This window comes from Megascapheus bottae, chromosome 13 (genome assembly GCF_031878675.1).
Source record: "Megascapheus bottae isolate mThoBot1 chromosome 13, mThoBot2.hap1, whole genome shotgun sequence".
NCBI classification, from domain to species: Eukaryota; Metazoa; Chordata; class Mammalia; order Rodentia; family Geomyidae; genus Megascapheus; species Megascapheus bottae.
In genome coordinates, this window is record NC_143521.1 from 22,182,161 (window position 1) to 22,208,218 (window position 26,058).

General features: G+C 38.0%; 1 protein-coding gene across 1 annotated transcript in view; it reads right to left on the reverse strand.

The window, feature by feature from the left end:
- The window catches only part of Stap1 (signal transducing adaptor family member 1), a 42,202-nt gene extending 16,952 nt beyond the window's left edge, over positions 1-25,250 (reverse strand). The window contains exons 1-5 of the mRNA XM_090343501.1: positions 25,059-25,250; positions 21,390-21,461; positions 15,362-15,475; positions 13,187-13,243; positions 1,920-2,092 (exon numbers count right to left, since the gene is read on the reverse strand). Coding sequence (XP_090199627.1) covers positions 1,920-2,092; positions 13,187-13,243; positions 15,362-15,475; positions 21,390-21,461; positions 25,059-25,178 — 536 coding nt within the window. The 5' untranslated portion in view covers positions 25,179-25,250. The remainder of the gene's footprint in view (positions 1-1,919; positions 2,093-13,186; positions 13,244-15,361; positions 15,476-21,389; positions 21,462-25,058) is intronic.
- Between the last annotated feature and the right edge of the window lie 808 nt (positions 25,251-26,058).

Consider the following 26,058-nt stretch of genomic DNA (forward strand, 5'->3'; position numbering starts at 1 on the left):
GTTTTTTTTTTTTGTTTTTTGTTTTTTGTTTTTTGTTTTTTTTTGCCAGTCCTGGGCTTAAGCTCAGAGCCTGAGCACTGTCCTTGGACTTTCTCAAGGCTAGAGCTCTACCACTTGAGCCTCAGCACCACTTCTGGCTTTTTTCTATGCATGTGGTACCGAGGAATCAAACCCGGGTCTTCATGCATGCTAGGCAAACACTTTAACCACTAGGCCAAACTCCTGGCCCCTAGAATGCTTGTTTTAAGACTGAGTTTCCCTGCGTAGCCCAGGTTGTCAAACCTCATGTCTCAGCCTCACCCCAAGTCTTAGGATGTCAGGTGTGCCCCCAAGCTCTCTGCATGGATTGTTCACTCAAGACTGGTACCCTGTGACTTGAGCTACACCTCCACCTCCAGATTTTAGCTACACAAAAGATTCCCTCATACTTTTTCTACCCAGGCTGGCTTGAAATTTCCCTCTCAGATTTTAGCCTCTTGAGTGGATATATTCAGCGGCATGGGCACCACACCCAGCCCCTTTATGTCTTATTAAGCAAATTTATCTACTGGGACAGGAGCGTAGAGTGCTTGCCTAGCCCAGGTTTCTATTTCTTGGTACCACATAAAAAAAAGAAGCTGGAAGTGGTGCGGTGGCTCAAGTGACAGAGCACTAGCCTTGAGCGAAATGTCTCCAAAGACAGTGCCCAGGCCCTGAATTCAAGCCTCAGGACAGGAGGAGGAGGAAGAGGAGGAGGAGGAGGAGGAGGAGGAGGAGGAGGAGGAGGAGGAGGAGGAGGAGGAGGAGAAGGGGGTTATCTACTTAGTGTATGATTACCATTACCATCTAAGACAACTAACAATGTATCCAGGATATCAGCTGATAAATAGGATCTTGGACAAATATTTGTAGGTGGTTTTCCTCTATACATACAAATATTTCTAGATACTCTCTTTGAGGGATCTATTTTAAACAACTGATATGAAGAATATGTCTGAACTTACTTTTTTTGATGTATCATCTTCCTATGTTGTTGGTGATATTTTATGCACAAAATTTATAAAATAAGTGCTTCTTATTTTTATCATAAATATTGTAGCCAATGAAATATATAGTTTTAGGCAAGTGCAATTTCTTCAGAATATGCAATATACAAAACATTAATGGCAAATATTTATCTGTGTGGCATGCCAAGGAATGAGTTTCATGTTCTTTTTATTTACATGTAGCAAATGTGTTCTTTATTCTTCAGGGAAGGAAAAGGAAGGAATCTGGGAGAGTTTTATTCTGTTGATCCGTCATTTATGTTTGTTTAGCTGAGTCAAGACCTGCAAGGTTTCTGTGATTATATTACAGAGACTTTAAATCAGAAGCTAATGTCAAAGATGGTACCAGGGCAAGTTTCTGAGAAAGAATACAAGATTCTAGGAGGAAAGAGTCTGTAATCCTTTCAATAGCATAGCAGTAAGTGTAAGATGTGGCTCAATTCAGCATGTTCTGTACCTCTTATAGACTTTATACCACATCTTTCTCAAAGTATAACTTCAATGAGTGCCCACTGATTGGATGATTGACTAGAACATTCTACATTTTTAACATTCAATGGTAAAATGCATCAAAAGAAAATTAGTCAAATTTAGAGCTATATTTAAAAAAAAACTTTAACTTCCTTCTTCATAGGAACTTACTTAGGTCTAAGCTCCGGAAAGAATATATATTTGGTCTAAAGGTGTGGGTAGAAGAGGATTTCCTGTGTGGTACAAGCTGGTTCTAATATGTTGATGATGACACAGAAGAGGAAAGATGGCAGATACTCAGAGATACAAAGTTTTTCCCCAAGAAGTTTTAGTGTCCTTGATTTAATAAAGTCAGGTGCTAATGCTACTCAACATTAAATCTTCATAATTGAATGAGTACCCTCGCATTCACTGCACACTTACGCTGGCATAGGACTCAGGACATCCACATAATCTTCAATCGGTTCTTTCTCTCTTTCCACAGACGTGATCGGCAGTTGCACTGTGCCAGTCCTCCTTTTCTTTTCTCTCTCTAGGACTTCATGCAGTCTAATTACTTGCCCAGGAAGAAGTGACACATGCTGAGGAACTGATAGCTGAAACCAGTTAAGACAGTAGGCAGACTAGAAAGACAGCTAAACAATGTAGTGATTTTAGGAGCCAGTTAGTGGTCAGTAAGGAGCTTGTGTTAACCTACATGGATGAGTAGAGTCTTAACTAAATCTCAGTCTATGATAGATGACTTAGAATGCCTCTTAACCAACAAATCTTCCTTTTGATATGTTCCCACCTTGTACCCCCAGGTCTCTGGAAGAATGGCAAAACCCTCACTTTTTATCCTGAGCTCAGTTGTTCACCAGTTCCTGTAAGGTGTCTCATTCACAAGTAAACGAGGACTACCACTCACTTTATCACAGTAAAATGAGTTATGATTCATTAACATGGATTCTCAATGGCAGAGGTTCTATCATTAGAGGTCTATAGTGTGTTTGAAAATTTCATTTACATTGGCAATCATGACACTTCCCTACATATTAGATTTATTGTTACTCTCATTAGTGTTCTGGAAATGCCTTTTGGACTGAATTGCCTGTCTGTGCCCTCTTGAATTGTCTTCAGAATCCCAACTTCATCCATCAGTTTGACCATCTATATTCTCTTGGCAGGTGTAGTCTGAATGGTAGAATATTTTTCTAGACACACTACTAGATAGTCTACATTGGAGGGAGCCATATCTTATGATAGTGTTTATAACCAGCGGTAAATGCATACCTCACAGGATTATATAAGAAAATTTATTTGAGTATGGGAAGTAAGCAATACAATTTCACTTTTTGGTTAGTTACTATTTCATTATATTGTTTGTTTTATTATATATATATATATATATATATTTTCACATTCTTCTCTTTTTTTTTGCCAGTACTGGGGCTTGCACTCAGAGCCTGAGCACTGTCCTTGGGCTTTCTCAAAGCTAGAGCTCTACCACTTGAGCCACAGGACCACTTCCAGCTTTTTCTATGTAGGTGGTACTGAGGAATCAAACTCGAGTCTTTGTCCATGCTAGGTAAGCATTATACCATTAGGCCAAACTACTGGCCCTATATTGTTTTTATATATAGTTTTATTAAATGTTTTATTTGTGTATTTATTTTTATATTTTGCCAATGCTGCCTCGAATTCAGGGCCTGAGCACTATCCTTGGGCTTTCTTAAGCCTAGAGCTCTACTTTGAGCCACGGAACCGCTTTTGGCTTTTTTTTCCATGTATGTAGTACCAACAAATTGAACCTGGGTCTTCATGCATGCTAGACAAGCACTCTACCACTAGGCCAAACTCATGGCCCTATATGTTTTATTATTTTTTTTGCCAGTCCTGGGCTTGAGCTCAGGGCCAGAGCACTGTCCTTGGGCTTTCTCAAGGCTAGAGCTCTACCACTTGAGCCTCAGCACCACTTCTGGCTTTTTTCTATGTATGTGGTTCCGAGGAATTGAACCCGGGTCTTCATGCATGCTAGGCAAGCACTTTAACCACTAGGACAAACTCCCGGCCTGTGTTTTATTTTATATGTATTCATTTCATATATTTTCTATAGAGTTGAAATATAAATAAAAATTTACTAATAGAGGTACACCAATATACACCAAACCAGAGGAAATAACATGATGGTAGAAAATCTAGTAAGGCAGTTGCTCTTTTATTTATTGTAATTTGTTCTTTCAGCTACTTCTTATGAATTACCTATTACTATCTCTAGCATTTATACATGTTATTGAAAACAGGCATAGCAATGATATGTGAGAGGTATTATTTCTCCACCTTGGAAATGAAAGCAATCTAAGTAAAGCCAGCAAATATACTCAAAAAGACTAATAAGTTGTGCCTAGTTGCATAGGTTGTTGAGAAAACAACTCAGAGTCTTTGATTTGTAAGCAAAGATTCAGCTCTTTAAACAGCAGTCTGTGCTTCTTACATTCTACTGAAGTTTCAGCAACAAACATGACAGAGTGTTCTGGGAACATAGCATTACACATTTTTACAGGTCAAAATTTGAGACAACTTCTGTCTGGAAAATGCACATGATTTTAATTTCACACTCAATATAAAATGTGTGAGTTTGTTTTTGTTTTACTTTTTCTTTTCTTTTTCTGGAAGCAGTCCCGGGCCTCAGCACTGTACTTGGGGTTCCCCCCCTCATCAAGTCTACTACTCTACCACTTCATCTATACCTTCACCTCTGGCTTTTTGCTGGTTACTTGGAGAGAAGAGACTCACAGACTTCCCTGTCTGGGCTGGCTTCAAAACAGGATCCTGGAATCTCAATTTCCTGAATAGCTAGGATAGGTATAAGTCACCAGTGACTGGTGAATCTGTATGTTTTAAGAACCACCCCCCCCCCTTGGAAATGACTTATTTTTCTTAACCTCAAGGAAAATATCTAAGAACAAAATGTTTGGGCAAAACTTCACATATACTTAGCATTCTAGAAAGAGGCAGTGGATTTAATGTTCTTGAATTCTAGTGTCATACCATTGGAGTATTTGTAACCCAGTAGAGAAGCAAAATGGCAGATGAGGGTATGTCTCCACAAAAAGGGAAAGAGTACAACTTCTTCCCCTGTCCCTCGACACACAATATGTCCTTCATACCTTCCAGGGGGCTGCTTTCTAAGACTCGAATGACTTCCCTACATATGATTTCCCTATGGAAACTGAATCAGTCATCTTTACCTGTTATTGGTCAAAATAAAGACCCAGCATTCAATATCATTGTTAAAGTGTGGGGTATATTTCATGTAACCTCGAAGGCTTTATTTAGGAATTAGCTTTGTGTAGAGTCTGATCATAGCAAAATGGGAAAAATTTTACATCCTTTAAAAGCATGAGAGAACAGGGAGTGTTGGTTGTCAACATATCTCATGTTTCCAAGACAGTTGTTCCAGTAGCTTTACTTTAATTAATCAATGGCAGTTATCTCATAAGCAATAGATCTTGCTATCTGCTTCTGCTAAGGTGTCCTAGTCAAAGAGATGAATCTCTCTCTTTTAAGTCTCACTACACAAATGTTGAAAGGAGAGTTTTCATTTTGATAGTCTCTCCCTTGGATAGTCTGTGCTCTTCATAAAACCCATCATAAGTTCATTTTGTAAGTATAAATGAATAATAAAGGATTGGAAATTATTTTAGAAGATGCCTTATAAGGTGCAGATAGCAGAGTATATATCACCAGTTTATTTTCTGCATAGAATGCATCACTATTTGAAATGATCTTATTCATTTACTTATTTACTTTTTCCATTTCCACTCACATGATAAAAAATAAAACGGTTTAAAGTTGTTTTCTTAATTTTTTATTTTTCCAATGGTTGTATCTTCAGCTAAATTTACCCTACATGGTATTTAGCAAATGTTTGTTGAATGAATAATAATCAAATGTAATGATCAGCCAGGCATGGTGATACATACTTCAAATCATAACGCTCAGAAGGAATCTACTTCAAGGCTAGGTCTAATACCTACTAAGATTCTGTCTTTTTTTTTTTTGTCAATCATGGGACTGGAACTCTTAGCCTGGGCATTGTCCCTAGCTCTTCAGCTGAAGGATACAGCCCTACCCCTTAAGCCACAGAGCCACTTCTGGTTTTCTAGTGGTTAATTGCTCAAGATAATTTGGGTCTTTAGTGCCCAGACTGGCTTTGAACCATGATCCTCAGATCTCAGCCTCCTGAGTTGCTAGCATTACAGGCATGAGCCACCATGCCAAGTTTCTAAGACTCTGTCTTAAAAATTTCTTTTGTTGAGATGGAAGATGGCACCGAGACAATAGGGACGCTGCCTAGCTCTCTCCCACAAAAAGAGAGAACCAGGGAGTCCCATGAGCCAACTACCTTAAGAAATCCACAACAACAAACTCAAGAAGCAACAGAGGACTCAAACCGGAAAAGAAATCCAGATAAAGCTTACATCCAACTTTCTCAAAGAATTCGGAATGCGAGGACCCCTCCCCTGCCCCTCCCTGCATGCTCCAAGCCGCGAAAAGCAGCAGCGGAGGCCGCCGGGCTGGGCAGCCCCAACCGCTTCAGAAAACAGCATAGGACTGGGCCAGCGAGCCACAGAAGCAGCAGAACCCAGACTCCGAACAAGGACAGCAAGCAGCAGAACCCAGAGGACCACAGGAGGTGGCAGAGATCCGAGGGGAGTGAATGATTCACCAACACCGTGCAGCACCCACAGCAAACGCAGAGGAGTGAGTAGCCCAGTAGGTCCCCAAACCAATCGGGAAAGCAGAGCTGGTGCCAAGCTACAGAACTTAACTCAGACCCCTCCACCCCGCCCGAGAAAGACTGGCAGGAGCAGGGAGGCAAGGAATTTAGAATCCTGTCCCTTCCCTCAACAGCCCCCTCCCCCAGGCCATTGACTGGAGACTGACAAGCAGGCTACCTAAGACCCAGCACCCCACCAAGGGAGGCGGAGGTGTCCCATCCTCCACCTGTCCAACAGCCTCCTCCCCCAGGCCTCGGACTGTAGGACTGGAGACTGACAGGTGGGCAGGCGCAAAAACCCAGCACCCCACCAAAGGGGGTGGAGCTATCCCTGCTAGCACCTGCCCAACAGAATCCTCTCCCAGGCCTTTGTCCAGAGACTGACAGGCGGGCGGACACAAAAACCCAGCACCCCACCAAAGGGGGCATGGGTGTCCCAGCTCCCACCTGCCCAACAGGTTCCTCTGCCAGGCCACTGGGTCTGGAGAGTGGGGGGCGCTGAGACCTTGCCTTACAACAGCGGGTGGGGTCTGTGGGAGTCTGGGAACCAGCATCTGTCCCACTCAAATCTTGAGCTGGGCACCTCCAGCTGGGAATCCTGAACAAGACAGCACTGAGGGGCCCCCCACAGTCACAGACTCCTGGCCAAAGCGGTGGAAACACAGCAGGTGAGCAGTAGCGAGCTCACCTTCTGAGAACCAGAAAGGCGTGACTCCACCCTTGGAGCCCACATCCTCAGCTGGGCCCCGCCCATGGGAACAGAGAGGACACCAGCTGGCCTACCTGAGAGTCCCTGGAAACTCCCAAACTCCAGACTCTTGGCCGGGGGCTGCCCCTGGAAGCAGCGCAGGAAAACCAACCATCCGCCCAGCCTGCTGAGACTGAAGCGTGCAGACCCATCCCACAGCCCACTGTGAGGCCATTGGTTGGGCTGAGACCTAGTCGTACAGTGGTACACAGCCTCTGAGAACAGGCCGAACACCTCCAAAAATGGCAAACTCTGACCTAGTCAGCAGAGGAATCAATTTGGCTGAGAACCACCAGTCCCAATCCAAGTAAAGACCGCCACCTACTGACCACAGAGCCAACTACAACAAGAGTTCTTGATGCCTAGAAGAGCACAAAGACGAATTACGACATACATAAATAATCAAAGTCCCACACAAAGCCCAAAGGGAAACAAGAGCGAAGGGACAAGAGAGATGTCACCATCCCAAGAAATGATACCTGAAGAGACACAAAACATGACCCAAATCAATGAGCTGATTTTGGAAATAAAGGCTGAATTCCAAAAACAAAAGCAAGAAATTTCCAAGGAACTCTTCAAATTCAAAAGAGAAGTGGAAGAAAAGTTCAATACCCTCTCAGCAGACATGATCAGCTCAGTGTCCACACTTCAAGCAAAAATGGAGGCATTATGCAGCAGATTGACGGAGATGGAGAATAGAACATCAGGAACGGAAGATAAAACACAAGAGCTGGAACAAAGAATCGCCACCTTGGAAAAATCAGTCAGAATCCACCAGAGAGAACTCCAGGAACTGGCAGATGCAGCAAAGAAATCTAATCTTCATATAATAGGGATTGATGAGGGGGCCGAATTTCAGGACAAAGGAATGCAACCCTTATTCACCAAAATCATAGCAGAGAACTTCTCCAACCTCAAAAGGGAAAATACTCACATTATTGAAGGTTTCAGGACTCCAAACAGGCAAGATCCTAGAAGGAACTCATCTAGACATATCATAGTAAAGACACTAGACCCGAATACCAAGGAATTGATCTTAAATGCTGCAAAAACAAAGAAAGAGCTATACTACAATGGGGAAAAAAATCGAATCACATTAGATCTCTCCACCCAAACTCTAAATGCAAGAAAAGCTTGGAAAAACATCATTAATGTCCTGAAGACCAACAACTGCCAACCCAGGCTGATATATCCAGCAAAACTAGCATTTACATTTGAAGGAGAAACAAGAATATTTCACTCCAAAGAGAAGCTTTATGAATACGTGCACACTAAACCAGTGTTACAAAAACTATTAATTAATCGAGAACAAATTGTAGAACATCAAGAACCCCCATCAAGAAGCGAATATCTATAATTCACTAAACACAAAAGGGGAAAAAAAGAGAGAGAAAGAAACTTAGAAGTAAAAATAAATAATGACAATGGACACTGACCACTTCTCTATAATTTCCCTAAACGTGAATGGGCTGAACAATCCAATCAAAAGACACACAATCAAAAGACACAGAGCAGCAGATTGGATTAAGAAACACCACCCATCCATATGTTGCATCCAAGAGACCCACCTCACTGCCAAAGACAGAAACAAATTCCAAGTGAAAAGATGGAAATGAATTTTCCACTCCAATGCACCAAGCAAAAAAGCAGGAGTAGCAATTTTAATCTCCGATAAAATTAACTTCTCAGTAAAATCAGTACATAAAGATAGAGACAGCCATTACATATTAGTAAAGGGTACAATCCATGCCCATAATATTACAGTTATAAACATTACTCCCCCAACACGGGAGCACCCAAATTCATCAAACAAACGGTCTTAGAATTACAGAACAAGATAGACTCAAACACAATCATAGTGGGAGACCTCAATACACCACTCTCAACAAACGACAGGTCAACTCAACAAAAGTTAAGCAAAGATACCATCGACTTAAACGACACCATAGCCCAGTTGGGCTTAACAGATATGCACAGTCTTTCACTCAACAGCGAAACTTTTTACATTTTTCTCAGCAGCACATGGAACACACTCCCAAATAGATCATATATAGTTCATACAGAAAACTTAAGCACATACAAGAGGACTGATATGATCCCATGCATTCTATCAGACCGCAGTGGAGTCAGACTAATTCTAAACAATGCAGTCAAAGTTAAAAAACATTCAATCACGGGCCGGGAGTTTGGCCTAGTGGTTAAAGTGCTTGCCTAGCATGCACAAAGACCCGGGTTCGATTCCTCAGTACCACATACCTAGAAAAAAGCCAGAAGTGGTGCTGAGGCTCAAGTGGTAGAGCTCTAGCCTTGAGAAAATCCAAGGACAGTGCTCAGGCCCTGAGCTCAAGCCCAGGACAGGCAAAAAAAAAAAAACATTCAATCACTTGGAAACTGAACAACACACTTCTGAATAACTCCTGGGTAACAGATCAGATCAGAAATGAAATTAAAAACTTCCTTGAATGTAATGACAATCAAGAAACATCACAAAGGAACTTATGGGACACAGCAAAGGCAGTTCTAAGAGGCACATTTATCGCCGTACGAGTGCATATTAAAAAGACAGAAGAAGAGCATGTAAATAACCTAAAAAAAAAACTGAAACACCTAGGGGAGCAAGAAAAAGTTAACTCTAAAACAACTAGAAGGACAGAAATAACAAAAATAAAATCAGAAATATCAGAGATTGAAATAAGATCTACTATACAAAAAATTGATAAATCAAAAAGTTGGTTCTTTGAAAGAGTCAACAAAATAGACAGACCCCTGGCAAGATTAATCAAAAAAAGGAAAGGGGAGACTCAAATAAACAAGATTAGAGACCCCACGGGAACAATCACAACTGATTCCCAAGAAATTCAGTCCATAATGAATAGGTACTACCAGAACCTATATTCAAAGAAACAAGAAAATCTAGTAGAAATGGATGGTTTCTTAAATAAATATAGGCAACCCACACTGAACAACGATGAGGTAAACAAATTGAACAAACCAATCTCTTACAACGAAATTGTGGAAGCAATCAGGGAAATGCCAACCAAAAAGAGCCCAGGTCCAGATGGATTCACTGCGGAATTCTACAAGACATTTAAAGATGAAATAACACCTATACTCTTGAAACTCTTCCGAGAAATAGAAACAGAAGGAGCAATATCAAACTCATTTTATGAAGCTAATATTACTCTCACCCCAAACCAGGGAAAGACCCAATAAAAAAGAAAACTACAGACCTATCTCTCTAATGAACATAGATGCAAAACTCCTCAATAAAATATTGGCCAACAGAATCCAGAAATAAATCTAAAAAATCATACACTGTGATCAAGTAGCTTCATCCCACAGATCCAAGGCTGGTTTAACATTCAAAAATCAATCAATGTAATAGAGCTAAGGATAAGAATCATATGATAATTTATCTGGATGCGGAGAAGGCATTTGACAAAATACAACATCCATTCATGTTGAAAGCAATAGAAAAAATAGGAATAAGAGGTACATTCCTTAAAATAATCAAAGCCATATATGAAAAACCTACAGCCAGTATTATACTAAATGGAGAAAGACTGGAACCATTTACCTTAAAATCAGGAACCAGAGTGGGCATCCCTATGCCCACTCTCTCCACTTCTCTTCAATATAGTGCTGGAACCCTTAGCCAGAGCAATAAGACAAGAAAAGGACATCAAAGGGATCCACATAGGGAAAGAAGAAATTAAACTATCCCTATTCGCAGACGACATGATCCTCTACTTGAGTGACCTAACAAACTCCACTCCCAAACTCCTAGAATTAATGAACTACTTTAGCAAAGTGGCAGGAGACAAAATTAACCTTCAGAAGTCAGTAGCCTTCTTGTACACCAACAATACACAAATAGAAGGGCAAATCAAGAAAATGATCCCAAAGATGTAAACGAATTATTATAGTGAAAATGGCCATACTACCAAAATTGATATACAATTTCAATGCAATCCCCATCAAAATCCCAAAGACATTCTTTACGGAAATAAAAGATATAATCCAAAGATTTGTAAGGAACAAGAAAAGACCTAGAATGGCTAAAACAATTCTAGGCAAAAAGAGCAATGCTGGTGGTATTACAATACCAGACTTCAAACTCTACTATAGAGCCATAATAACAGAAACTGCTTGGTATTGTCACAAAAACAGACCAGAAGATGAGTGGAACAGGATAGAAGACCCAGAAATAGAACCACATACCTATAGTCAACTTGTATTTGACAAAGGAGCCAAAGATATACAGCGGAACAAACACAGCCTATTCAATTATTGGTGCTGGCAAAACTGGGCAGCCACATGCAGAAAACTAAAAATTGACCCTAGCCTGTCGCCATGCACAAGCATTAACTCAAAGTGGATCAAAGACCTCAATGTCAGACCAGAAACCGTGAAACTGCTACATGATAAAGTAGGAGAGACACTGGAACTCGTAGGCATAGGCAAAAGATTCCTGAACAGAATCCCAGGGTCACAACAGATTGGAGAGAGACTCGATAAATGGGACTACCTAAAAATAAAAAGTTTCTGCACAGATAAAAACATAGTTGCAAAAGTAGAGAGACAGCCAACCAACTGGGAAAAGATATTCACCAACAATACATCTGACAAATGCTTAAGATCCAGTATCTACAGGGAACTCAAGAAGCTAATAAACTAATAATGGTTTATTTAGTGAATAAACCATTCACTAAATGGGCAAGGGAAGTAAAGAGAGACTTATCAGAAGAAGAGATTAAAATGGCAGAAAACATATGAGAAAATGTTCATCATCCACGGTCATAAAGGAAATGCAAATAAAAACAACTTTAAGATACCACCAAGATACCCCAACAAGAATGGCCAAGATTTTGAACTCAGACAATGACAGTAACTGGCGGGGTTGTGGAGAAAAAGGAACCCTACTACACTGCTGGTGGGAATGCAGACTAGTTCAGCCACTCTGGAAAGCAGTGTGGAGGTTTCTTAAAGAACTGAAAATAGACCTTCCCTATGATCCCGCCATACCACTTCTGGGCATCTATCCTGAACAGCATGACCCAGGATATTACAAGGACACCTGCTCAGCTATGTTCATCTCTGCACTATTCACAATAGCCAGGTGATGGAAACAATGCAGATGCCCTACTGCAGATGAATGGATACAGAAAATGTGGTATATATACACAATGGAATTCTATATAGCCAACAGACAAGATAAAATAATGGCATTCGCAGGAAAATGGATGAACCTAGAGCGAATCATGTTGAGTGAGACAAGTTAAGACCTAAGGAACAAAAGGCGCATGGTATCCCTAATATGTGACTATTAAATCCAAAGAGTACAAGAGCGAGGACTCAATAACTGCATACCCAAAGCTATGGACATGGTAATGGAAATATAAACATAACTATATAGACATAAAAACCTATGACTCTATAGACATAATGTTTTATTTCTTAAATTAATATGTTTCTATGACATACAAACCCTTAGCCTAATTTTGATTAAGTTCTAAATACTAAGTCCCAGTGATTATAAATAGAGATTCCCTCCTTGAACACGTTTGCTAAACTTGTCATTTAAAATATGATATAAAAATTAACATTAATAAATTCTTTAAAAAAATGAATTCAGGGCCTGAGCACTGTTTCTTAGATTTTTTTTTTCAGTTGTTCAAGGCTGATGCTCTACAACTTGACTCATGGCTCCACTTTCAACATTCTTTTTGATAGTTAATTGGAGAGCAGAATCTTGTGGACTTTTCTGCCTGGGCTGTCTTTGAACCACAAACCTCTGATCTCATTCCTAAGCAGTTAGGAATACATGCATGAGATACTAGTACCCTGCTGAAAATTTTTAAAAGTTTGTTATCAGAGTGATGTATAGTGGGGTTACAGTTACAATTGTAAGGCAGTGAGTACATTACTTCTGGAACATTGTTATTCCTTTCCATTTTTTTCTCCCACTTTCCCTCCCCATGCCCCCTCCCAAGTTGTAAAGTTTACTTCCAACATGTTATCTTGTGAATATCCCTGTCACACTGGTTCATCCTTTGTTCTTTGTCTCATCATCTTGTTTTTACCCTTCCCTTCCTTAATTCAAATGAACAAATAAATGTATATACAATAAAAAAATTTCTTTTGTTATAACATAAAATTAAACTGTAATTATCCTCCTACCTCTTTTACTGTAAGAATGAAGCCTCTCCATTCTTCTCCACTTTCTGTGTTCTCTGTCTAAAGATGAAACAAAACAGACAAAGACAAAGAAAAAAAGACCCAAGACTTCTATCAACTTCAAATAACTTTAGAATTTCATATGGTATTTTAAAACGTGACATGAAAAGTATCTATACCTAGCAAGACTGACAAAATATATATTCTTCTTGAAGAATCTTGCTTTTAAAAAGTCAGATGTAGTTTTTAAACTACTTAAAATCGGCTGAAAGGAAAAACGGATTCATTTTCCTTTCTTTGCCTCAGACTATTACATTTGTTATGAAACAATTTAATAATATTTTTCTTTTATGGCGTAACTTCCAAATCTTTGCTCTAAATATTATTACTATTACTAATAATAATGTCAACCAACATCTTTTGAGAGTTTATAATGACAGATACTGTGCAAAGAACAATATTGTTGGGCTGGGAGTTTTGCTCAGTGGTAGAGTGCTTGCCTGGAAGGCACGAAGACCTGGGTTCAATTCCTCAGTACCACATATACATAGAAAAAGCCAGAAATGGTGCTGAGGCTCAAGTGGTAGAGCTCTAGCCTTGAGAAAGCCAAAGGACAGTGGTCAAGCCCTGAGTTCAAGGCCCAGGACTGCCAAAAAAAAAGAAAGAAAAAAAAGAACAATATTGTGCAAAGGGTTAAATATTATAGAAGGCCACCAGTTCCTACACTTAGGCCCAACTGACAGGACTACTAATCAGAATGTAGCTATGAGTGTTAAAGTTCCATATCACTAAAGAAAAACTATCAGTCCTTCCTGAGACCTCCAGAGACAACTGTCAAATTTCTCACATAGGCTAGCTTCAGTTGGCACAATTTATCTTTACACAGAAAAGGAACCCGATATAATCTGATGTTATCCAGTTAGTTATTTTTCTATTGTCTTACTAACCTATTCACTTTTTTTTTTTTTTTTTTTTTTTGCCATTCCTGGGGTTTGAACTGAGTGCTTGGGCACTGTCCTTGGACACATTTTGCATTTCTCTCACTGTGAAATAGACAAGAATTTTCTGTTTAGCCCATTAAAACAATTACTTTTTTCTAAAATAGAAAATGAAGACAATTAAGATTTTTAAATGAACTTTTTATAATTTTGTCCTTATAAGAGATATTTTTATTTTTACACATTTGTTCACTTAAAACAATCATGCAAAGTTGCTGACAAGACAAAAATTCATGTTATCATGGTGTTTAGGGTCTAGCAAGTAAGAATGTATATGAAACATAATGAATACATTTGATAGTGCTAGAAGGAAATAAATTGGAAAATAATATACAGAGCTGGGCAAGACTGATTGGTAGTATTGCCACAGGATAGAAAAGGGATATGTTTGCAATTTTAAGAAAGTGGTCTGGGTAGTCCCCATTAGAGGGATTTAAGAGGATTCAAAGGCTTTTTTTTTTCTGAGTAAAAAAACAAAGGCACAAAGGTTAAATAAGTTGCCTACAACCCCACAGCTAAGGCACACATTAGCCAAATTGAAATCTGTGTTTGTCAACAGTGTATTGAGGAATCATCTGTGGAACTTGCTTAAAATATAGATTCTGAGCCTGACACTGTTGACTCATGCCTGAACCCTGGCTATTCAAGGTGACTGAGATCCAGAGGATAGAGGTTTGAAGTCAGGAAGGGCAGAAATGTCCTTCAAATAACTAGCAAAACACCAGGGCTGTGAGCATGGTTCAAACGGTAGAATGTCAGCCAAGTAAAGTCCTGAGTTAGAAAAAAAAAAAGTGGAGTAATCTGGGAATGTTTGCAATATCATCTTTATCAAGTCCATATTATTGTCTTTTTTGTTTATTACTGTAGTTTGTTGATTGAATTTAACTAAGTCACTTTGTGTACTGATAAAGGAACAACTTTTCAAAAACACCAGGTGGGAGCCCTGCTTTTGTCAGAGAATGGAAATATGTGGTTTCATGGTGCTTATATACTAAATAAATGAATGTGTTTTAACTAAAATCCAGTTCAGAAAACCAAGTCATAGCAAGAAACAATAAATATTAACAAAATAAAAGACTTAGACCTTCCTGTAATTCCTCTTTATTTCAACTACGAGGTTTTAAGAAGTAAATACTAATTACAATCACAATCTTCACGGAATATTATTCTCTTCACTCACCTTCAACTGAACTTCCTCTTTTGGCAAAACAAGGGTGAATTTTGCACAATTCTTTTCAGTTGAAATCTGATCAGTAAGGCATATGAGTTCTATTATGTCTAATTTGTCAACATACTGCAAAGGTAAAGGAAAATCTCATCAAATTTTTTCATAAGTGATATATCTTTGTTCCAGCAAAAACAAAGATATTTTCAATGCATTTTTACTTTACATGACATCAATTTCAATTCCAGTGAGGAAATGTAGATAGAACTGACTCAGACAGCCTAGCAAAAGTTTATTGTTAAGTTTCCGTGAACTTTGCAAGTTAATTGTTGAACAGAACCATTATTAAAAATTAAATCAGGCCTGGAGTTTGGCCTAGTGGTAGAATGCCTTCTTAGCATGCATGAAGAGCCGGGTTCTACCACTCGGTATACCATATATAGAGAGAGAAAAAAGCCAAAAGTGGTGCTGAGGCTCAAGTGGTAGAGCTCTAGCCTTGAGAAAGTCCAAGGACAGTGTTCAGGCTCCAAGCTGGAGCCCAGGACTGGCAAAATTAATCAATCAATCAATCTCAAAAAAAAAAATCATGTGGAGCACTGGTGGCTCATCCCTGTAATCCTAGCTTCTCAGGAGGCTGAGATCTGAGGATTGCAGTTTAAAGTCTGCCCGGGCATTGAAGTTCATGAGACTCTTATCTACAATTAACCACCAGAAAATTGGAAGCAGCGCTGTGCCTCAAGTGGTAGAGCACTAGCTTTGAAGAGCTCCGGGACAGTGTCCAGGCCCAGAGTTCAAGCCCCATGACTGACCAAAAGAAAAAGTTAAACCATGAAGGTGAGAGTGTGACTCAAGTGGTAGAGAGCCACTTTGCGAGGAAAAAGCCAAATAAGAACAAAAGACCCCAAAGCCTTAGTACCAGCACAACAAACAACTAAATCATATCAGTATGGAAGTAAATAAATGATATTAGAAAATTATAATGAAAATTTAAACGTTTTTTTTTTGCCAGTCCTGGGGCTTAAACTCAAGGCCTGCGCAGTGTCCTTGGACACTTTTTTCACATATATTTTTTATTGTAATTAATAGAAGGGTTACATTATACTTCACATACATTGATACCCTTTCACATGTCTTGGTCCCCATTTCCCTCCCCCCACCCCTACCCCTCATCTTGTTTTCCTCCCTTCCCTATCCAATTTTAAATAACCAAATAGGCATATGTACAATACATCAGATAACAAGGTGAAATACTGTAACAATATGAGATAACCAAGGGACAGCAAAAGAGATGAGAGATAACATAGTACATTAAGGACAACAATCACTCATTATATGGCTTTTGTTTCTATATCCTGGAGGTCTTTCATTTAGCCTCATACTATATGGCCTTATGTATCTAGGTTTTGTTATATTGTAAATCTCTGCTAGGAGAGTCCAAGGTTTCTACTGATTATGACAAATGAGGGAAACCATTGAGCCTATGTTCCTTTGAGTCTGGCTTATTTCACTTAATATGATTTTTTTCTAAGTCTTTTCCTTGGACACTTTTTGCTCAAGGCTAGCACCTGTTACTTGAGGCAAACTACTTGAGGCTTTTTCTGAGTATGTGGTACTGTGGAATCAAACCTAGAGCTTCCTGCATGCTAGTCAAGCACTCTACCACTAGGCTACACTCTCGGCCCCCAAAAACTTTAGTTTTTATCACTTTCTAATTATATTTACTAAATTTTACCATTCTCTGTGCTCTTTAAACAGCTGATATCTTTGTTTTATATGGAAAAAATACTATATAATGGTGCCAGTATGGTTTTCTTCCTATACCATGTTCAGTGAGGTCACATGGAAAGGGTGAATCAGCCATGGCAGGAATATTTACATCATGGGAACTGGTGAGCTCTATTAATCAAGGTATGATTTATTATTTTTATGATTGACCTAGGAGTACTTCCCTTTTCCCTATATAATGCTAAATAATAAAGCATATATATAGAGAGAGTGGGAGGAGGGAGGGACGGAGGGAGGGACGGAGGGAGTTACCATTGCTTCTTTATTGCTGTTTCCTTTTTTTTTTCCAGTACTTTAAAAATAAATTAACTCAGCTGGGAGTTTGGCCTAGTAATAAAGTGCTTGCCTAGCATGCACGAGGACCTGGGTTCGATTCCTCTGCACCACATACATAGAAAATCCAAAGATGGTGCTGTGGCTCAAGTGGTAAGGCACTAGCCTTGAGGAAAGTCCAAGGACAGTGCTCAGGCCCTGAGCTCAAGCCATGGGCCTGGCAAAAAATAAAAATAAAATTAATTAACTCAAAGACAATAAGCCAGATTGGCCCATGGCCCCCCAGTCTAGACTTAAGTAAATAAAGGAGAAAATGTTAACACAGACAGAACTTCAAACTTCACTTCATTTGAAGTTATTTTATTTTAAGGAGGGGGAAAATGACAAAATATTCTTCAACAATGCAAAAATGATGATCAAAGAGATGGATTCAGCAAAAATCAAGGAATTCATACTGAGGACAATCAGTTACCCACGTGGAAAGTATAATACCATAAAGGTCTTACAAATTTTTTAGTATAGGCAATACAAAAATGGGCAAATAGTTCTTTTTCTGTAGTCATTTCTATATTGATCTTTAGTGTTTGTTTTATCTTGGCTGTTTGTTTTCCATGAACTATATACTATCTAAAAATAGAAGAAGTACAAGAGAATTAAGAGAGTTCTAAATGAAACACATATCTTTTGTCTGATAGACTGCCTAGATCAGTCTCGGTGAATTTTGCTGCAACAAAGAGGAAGCAGCAGAGGAAGCGGTGGCTAAGCTAGATAGGATAATGTGGGTGATCCATTGATTAGAGGAAAAGGAAGCTATATGTTTCTAATTGTAGTGTCATAAAGAACTTTAAAGGTCATCTGTCTTCTCCAGGACATTCACAGACTTCAGCTTATGCCTGAGTATCTATAAACAGGTGGAACTCGGGCTTCCTTGGTGTGTGTGTGTGTGTGTGTGTGTGTGTGTGTGTGTGTGTGTGTGTGTTATTTTCTTTTATATATATATATTTTAATTGTAATTAATAGAAGGGTTACATTATATTCACCAGATAGAAGGTGCATTACTTCACATACATTGATACCCTTTCTCATGTCTTGGTGTGTGTGTTATTTTCTTAAAGTGAACCACTGTTTGCACCCCTCCACCCACCGCTCCCCCCGACCCCCACCAAGTAATTTCCATCCACTGGTCCTAGCTCCTTTTCTCTGAACTAACACACAAAAAAATTCAATTATTCTTTCACATGACTTCCCCATAGTCTTTCAAATATATAAAGATAGCATTAAATTCCTCCCTGCTATAAACTAAATATCTCAGTTTTTACCTGTTTTGGTCTTGTGCTAAACTTTCCTCCCAAAATTGCTTCCTCCCTTAATAAAAAAACCACCACCCAAAACTGTCCAATGATCTTCACCCTCTTTTATCAAAATGGATAGATGAGCAATTCTGCAATGTTTCTTTGTTACAACCTCTCATGGCAGAGTGGCTGAAAAGGCTAACCCACCATCAGGACCTGGATTAGAACTTTCTTATTTACAACATAGATCTTGTATAATTTTGCAGACCTTAACCTTCACAATTATCATCTATACAGTCAGAGATTAGAACAGGAGAATCAATGGGAATATGAGTGCTACAGTCTACTCTCTTGAGATTTTACAGACCGTATTTCATTTATTTTTGGTAGTTTCATGAGATGAGCTATGAGCTGCATGCTAAATTTTGAAATTTGAAAGCACACAGTACTGAAGATTCCTTCAGCATCTGCTTGTGTTGTCTGCTCCTCTAGATTCCTTTGTTTTTCCTTTTTAATCATTTTACCACTCAACATTGTGCACCAGGAGAGGGACCTGTAGGGACAATATCTAGGCCTCTTCATACCTTTTGCCTCCCTATTGGGTTGGGCCACTGTGGAACTCTGGCAGAACAGAGGAGTGAAGAAAGTGAAATTGGGTTTAGTTGATCTCTCAATCAACTGTATTATCTCTCCCACACTTCCTTCTCAGGCCTACATGTGGCAACAGGTTACTCTTATTAGTACTAAAGACTATCCTTGTGATTGAATACCATACTTCTATTCATTCCACTGTACAGTTTATTGAGCTTTGTTAGACTTTCTTCAAATTATCAGCTTAAGATGCTTTATGGGCTGGGAATATGGATTAGTGGTAGAGTGCTTGCCTAGCATGTATGAAGCCCTGGGTTCCATTCCTCAGCTGTAAGTGGCACTGTGACTCAAGTGGTAGAGCTATAGCCTGGAGCAAAAGAAACTCAAGGATGGTCTCTGGGCCCTGAGTTCAAGGCTTAAGATTGGCAAAAAAATTAAAGATGTTTTATAGTTTCTACCACTCTATTCTGTGCTAAACTTCGACAGCGACACAGATAGATGAGATAATTCATACAAGATCCCAGTTATAATGGCAGCACCTGCATTAAATCAACACAGCAAAACTAGCAATCAGTCTGAAGACACCAGGCTTTCACTCACCAATATCTTTCCATATAGAATGGCAACTCTCAGTCTTTCTCATTTACTTTACAAGATTTAGAATTGATTCTAATTTATTTGCATGAGAAGTTAGAATGTACAGTAAAGAATTTAGTTTTTTTTTTAATTTATTAACTATTCAAAAACGTCGTTGTCTTCCCAGAACTTTGGTGAAAGATGATTATTGGAATTTTGATTTTTTTCTAATGGCTAACCATGAATGTTGCTTGATATGCTTGATATCTCCATGTACAATATGGCACAAGATTCTTTTTGTCCATTAGAGCTGAATATGGTCATTCTAATAATGGTGCTCAGAGAAGTGTAGGTTAATGTTTTCGTGATCTAGAATGTTTACATTTAAACAAACTACTGACTCATAATCACTTGTAAGTTTTCCAGGAAACACAAATATTTACACTGAAATATTATTTCTTATTTATGAAAACAAATGAAATACATAGTCAAATTAAATTAAAGCAAACATGTCTCAGAATCACTTTGCTGTTATTGCTCCTAAGGAGAACTCCTTCATGGAGTATGTTTTTATTTTTATTGGAAAATTAAATTGTTACATTATATATAGATATAGATATATCTTATGATGCTCAGATTCCCTTCAGATTACAAATATAGGCTAGGCTGGAAATAACAGCTCAATTGTGGTGAATATGCCTAGTGAGTTAAAGCTCTGGGTTTGATTCCCAGAAACACAAAGAATTAATCAAAAAGCTTCTTTTCTGTTACTTAGCACGTCCTGGGTCAGGAGTGAGTATATATACCTATAATCACATCACTGAGAAGGCTGAGGCAGGTATATCATGAACACTAGACAATGTGTTTTAAGGTATCCTGAGCTATATAGTAAAACCAACTCAAATTATTGTTGTCGTTGTCATTGTCATCATCATCATCATCATCTTCATCATCACCACCACCACCACTGCAAACTATAGCTTGATAACAAGTAGAGAAAATTAAACTTATTACTGAGAACAAAATACTATAAGCTGGGCACCAATGGCTCATGCCTGTAATCCTAGCCATTTAGGAGGCTGAAACCTAAAGATTCCAGGGAGGAAGCTCTATGAGATATGCTCAACAAACTACTCAAAAAAGTCAGAAGTAGCACTGTGTCTCAACTAGTAGAGTGCTAGCCTTAAGCAAAAGATGCTCAAGGACAAGCCCAGGACCCAAATAAGTAAGTAAGTAGTATATCCAGCTATCTAAGACTTCTACTTTTAAACTAAATTTAAGTAAGAAAGCTTCTGAACTGTCCAATTAATTTTACTATTGGTCCTGTCATAAATAATGGCCTTCACTGATTTAAACTTTCTCATATGAATTGGTTTTGCTAAAGCATCATTATTCCAGGATGTCAGAAAATGAAAAACTGAATAATAAACGATGTGAAAGGACATTTTGGGAAAAAAGAATTAATTGAATGTATTTAACTACTTTTTAAATTATCTAACATCTTATTTACTTATTCAAACACTTACTGTTGTAATTTTTTTGTCAGTGTAAAAGAAAAGTGTAGTTCCTCTCAACTCTGTCCAATAATGTTTATATTCCTGTTGGAAAGAAAACATAAGTATTAGCTGGGCACGGTGGCTCACAACTGTAATCCTAGCTATTCAGGAGAATCGAGGTTCAAAATCCACTGAGACACTAAAGTCTTTGAGACTCTTACCTGCAATTAACCACCAGAAAACTGGAAGTGGCGCTATAACTCAGGTGGTAGAACACTAGCCCTGAGCAGAAGAGCTCAGGGATGGTGCCCAGGCCCAAAATTCAAATCCCATGAGGGGAGAAGCAATCCAAAAATTCATATGGAATAAAAAAGTCCCTGAGTTGCAAAAACAATCCTTAGCAAAAAGAACAGTGCTGGAGGGGCCGGGAGTTTGGCCTAGTGGTTAAAGTGCTTGCCTAGCATGCATGAAGACCCGGGTTCGATTCCTCGGTACCACATACATAGAAAAAAGCCGGAAGTGGTGCTGAGGCTCATGTGGTAGAGCGCTAGCCTTGAGAAAGTCCAAGGACAGTGCTCAGGCCCTGAGCTCAAGCCCAGGACTGGCAAAAAAAAAAAAAAAAAAAAAAGAACAGTGCTGGAGGAAGAATATCAATACCAAACTACAGACTGTTGTTATAGATTGGCTATTATTGGCCAGGAGGGATCAATACTACACTGTTGGTGGGAGTGTAAACCACGAGGGAAAGCAGTATGGCGATTCCTCAAAAGACTAAACATAGAGCTCCCTATGACCCAGCAATCCCACTCCTTGGCAATTACCCAAATTTCCAGAAGCAAGGACATACTAAAGCCACTAGCACAACGATGTTCATTGCAGCATTATTTACTATAGCTAAGATATGGAATCAAGCCAGATGTCCCTCAGTAGATGAATAAATCAAGAAGATGTGGTATTTGTACACAATGGAATTTTATGCTGCCACCAGAAAGAGTGACATCACCCCATTTGTAAGGAAATAGAAAGAAAAAAATCATATTAAGTGAAGTAAGCCTGTCTCAAAGGAGCATAGGCTACAAGGTTTCCCTCATTTGTAATAATTAATACACATTTAGGATTCTCCTAACAGAGGATCACAAAGTAAAAGAAATCATAAGCATTATTAGTGCATATTCAACCATTTTCTTTTAATTTTCCTTTTGAACTTTCCTAATAGTTTGTGTAAACTTCTTCTGTATCTTGAACAATTTACATAATTTCAAAAATCCTCCCTTTATAGGTAATCCTTCACTGAATCCTGTTCAAATTGGTCTTTAGTGTGTCTGATTTTCATAAGTTGATTATTTGATCATTTTCCAAACTCTCCTGAATGATTTAGGACTTCTTACACAACTTCAGTAGAAGATTACATATGTAAGGAGGCCAAATAAAGGCCTAGTATAGGAAAGGGTATGATAGTTACTTTCTAGAGCAGATCAAGGATTGAATTACCTAGATGAGTATAATGGCTCACAGTTCAGACTCCATGAATAGTGTAGAGCATTGGTATTGATTAAAGAAAGTGACAAATTGGTACTGAGAAAATGAATACCATCAAAGTTAACTTGAAGATTAGGTTTCATTTGTGTGGTAAATATTTATTTATATTCACATTAGTGTGGGATGTCTAAAAATACAATGTTTTAAGTTTAAATTTTTTAAAGAATGTAGTCAGAACCAGAGTAAAGAGCCTCAGCATGATGTTTATATTTTCAAGCCTCTCCATCTCCATAGTTTTCTTGGAACCATTTTATGTGTGGACTCCAACCTTATTGTAACAGAAATATGATGAGAAATGAAATGGGAAGGGAATCTAACCTTTAATATGAATTAGGCTTTACTGTCATCCTGTGGCTTTCCTTCCTGACATACAAGGAGAAGGTACTTTGCTATGAATTCAAGAGGAAAAACAAGTTAATTTTGCCAGAAATTGTGTGTGTGTGTGTGTGTGTGTGTGTGTGTGTGTGTGTGCACATGTGTGTTACAGTGCTGAAGACAGAATGTAGGTTCCATAAGTGGTAGGTAAGTGCTGGATCATTGAGCTGCATATCCTCATAAGAACTACTTGTTCCTGTGGTGTACGTATTTTGTTTCTGAGCATGCTTTGTAAGAAAAAACAAACTAGGAATCGGGTAAACATCATCATCACTACCAGGGTAAGCTTCTTCTTGATGCTAGGGTCTTTTTGCTTTATTTATTCATTTCCAGAACTGAAGGTGAGATTTGATTTAAGACAGATGAACAAGAAATGTTGCTGGAATGAAGAAATGGACTCAGCACTTATTTATCTCAAACATAATAATACATTTTAAGTGATAATTTGTACTGGAGAAAATAGTCTGTATTCTCCTCATTTTACAATTGAAGAAACTGAGTCTGAAGGAAATTAATTAATGTTTGATAAAACCATTAGGTAGAGTTGTTTTACTGATACTCTAAGATTTTTGTTCTCTGTGTTAACCACACTAAGGGATGGCTGTTTTAAACATTACGAAGAGGTTGCTATCAGAAACAGTTACTACAGATACTTTGGACAAACATTCAATGCATAAACAAATTAAAATTACAGATTATTCTTTTTTGCATTTTAAAATTTTCATTGAAGTATCACAATGTCCCTAAATAGTGATGAAAATATTACATTTATGAGCATATAGAAGTGACCAAAAATTTCAATATCACTGACTAATGCATGCTTAATACCAAAACAATAGAAATTAGCATGTTTTTACTTTCAAATAATGAATGGTCTCTCTCTATATATAATATGAATCTATTCTTTCTAGGATAGTTTCTGTATACATAATTTTGCCATAAGTATTAATAACTCCTAAGACTATATTTTATTATCATCAGTAAACACTTGAGGAATTTCAAGTCAATATTAAAATATCATGAAATTTGACTTAATGATTCCCTTTCTTTTTAGAATGCAAGCAAGTCTGTCTTTATTTCTCTAGTTTTAAGTTATTAATAATTACAATTTTTAGAGGAGTAATTTTAACTAAAGATAGGTTTTAAATTTCACATTTCAAGTACAAGAAGTGCTTTGTTAATATTTTAGATCAACTGTACTTTCGTAATCTAGTGTGTTTCTACTCAAATTAGCCTCTAAATATTAGCTTTTTACAGTCATTATTTTCAAAAGTGTTCTTATTATTAAATGTTCTTATTACTAAAGACAATAGTAATCAGTATCAATTTTATTATTTTTACAATTTTTGCACATTTATCATTTTTACAGTGTGATTATTAAAAACTTCAATATACCTGAGGAGTTTTAGTAGATGGTTTAATATTAGTATTTTATTTATCTGTGGTGTATATCTTCATTGAAACTTACTTGAAAATTGGACAAATCTTCCCTAATGTTTAAACAAATTCTTCAGAAATGTACTGAATATTTTATGTTAGGGGTATATTTTTAGACGCTTACTATACATTATGTATAGTATATATCTTTAAGCTACACATTGTATTTAAGTTAGGTGAAACTACAGTATTTCTGGGCTCAGGGGACAGAAAGAGGAATAATCAAAATGTTAAAATAAGATTTTATCACATCACATTGTCATGAGGTAAATGTTAAGATTAAATTTTCAAAAGTTAAAAAAAAAAAGATAAAAGATGCAGGTTTAACATGATCTTCTAGGGACTTACCTGATATTTTTCCCGTTTGACTAGTAAAAAACCTTCAAAATACAAGGGCAGAGCAGTCATCTTCAGCCTTTCCTGGAAGATTCTTCGAGGTGCTGGTTTGGGGGGCTTCTGGGCCATCATACCTTCTCTTTGCTTTGTAGGTTGCTTTCAACTGTATTCAGTTTCAACAAAATGAAATCTCCCTGGTATGAGAGGAAAGGCAACTGCTCAAAGAGGAAGTCCCAACTTGCTTTTAAACCTTCAGCACTAACACCAACAGGACACACACACACACACACTTTTTTCTTTTACTTTCTGTGAAGAACAGGCATAGATCAACTTTTAGAGGTCAGTCTCTTGAGTAAACATGCAATAAGCTATATAAACAGAGATTAACATCACTTGAAGACAAAAGCACAGGTGTGTAGAGATGGGGATTTTAGAGGAGACAGGAAGGACACACCTGTTTTTCCCACATTTTTTTTGGGGGGGGGGCTGTTGTTGCTGCTCAGTTTTATTTCCAAAAGATATGATTTGAATAAAGTGTTAAAAATAATAAACTCATGAAAATTACTTCAGAGGGTAAAGTTGATTAGTACTAATTCTGTTGGTTGAATAGTTCATGCTCAAGCTTTGTTTAAATGTTTGATTTTAATTTATCCCATGCCAATTTTCGTGCCTCACCAAATATAAATCATTTATGTGAGTATGGAATTTTTTGCTGCTTAGTTAATAGATGTGTCAAGTATGAGAAAGAGCAGTGGGTAATTTCCCCCACCAAAAAAATTAATTACAAATAAAGTTGTAAATTTTCTCACTTTTATTTGTTGTTTCAGATTTCTAAGCCGTGGACCACTGACACTGTAATGCATGAGTGGAGGCAAAAATATTTGGATAATGTCATAGAAGAACATTGGGTCAAAATGCATGAGACAAATGGTCCTTGAGAGATTGCATTTGGCCAAGTATAGATCAGGGAAGGTTGGAAGAATTCTAATTTGTTTTATAGGGGTCCTGAACA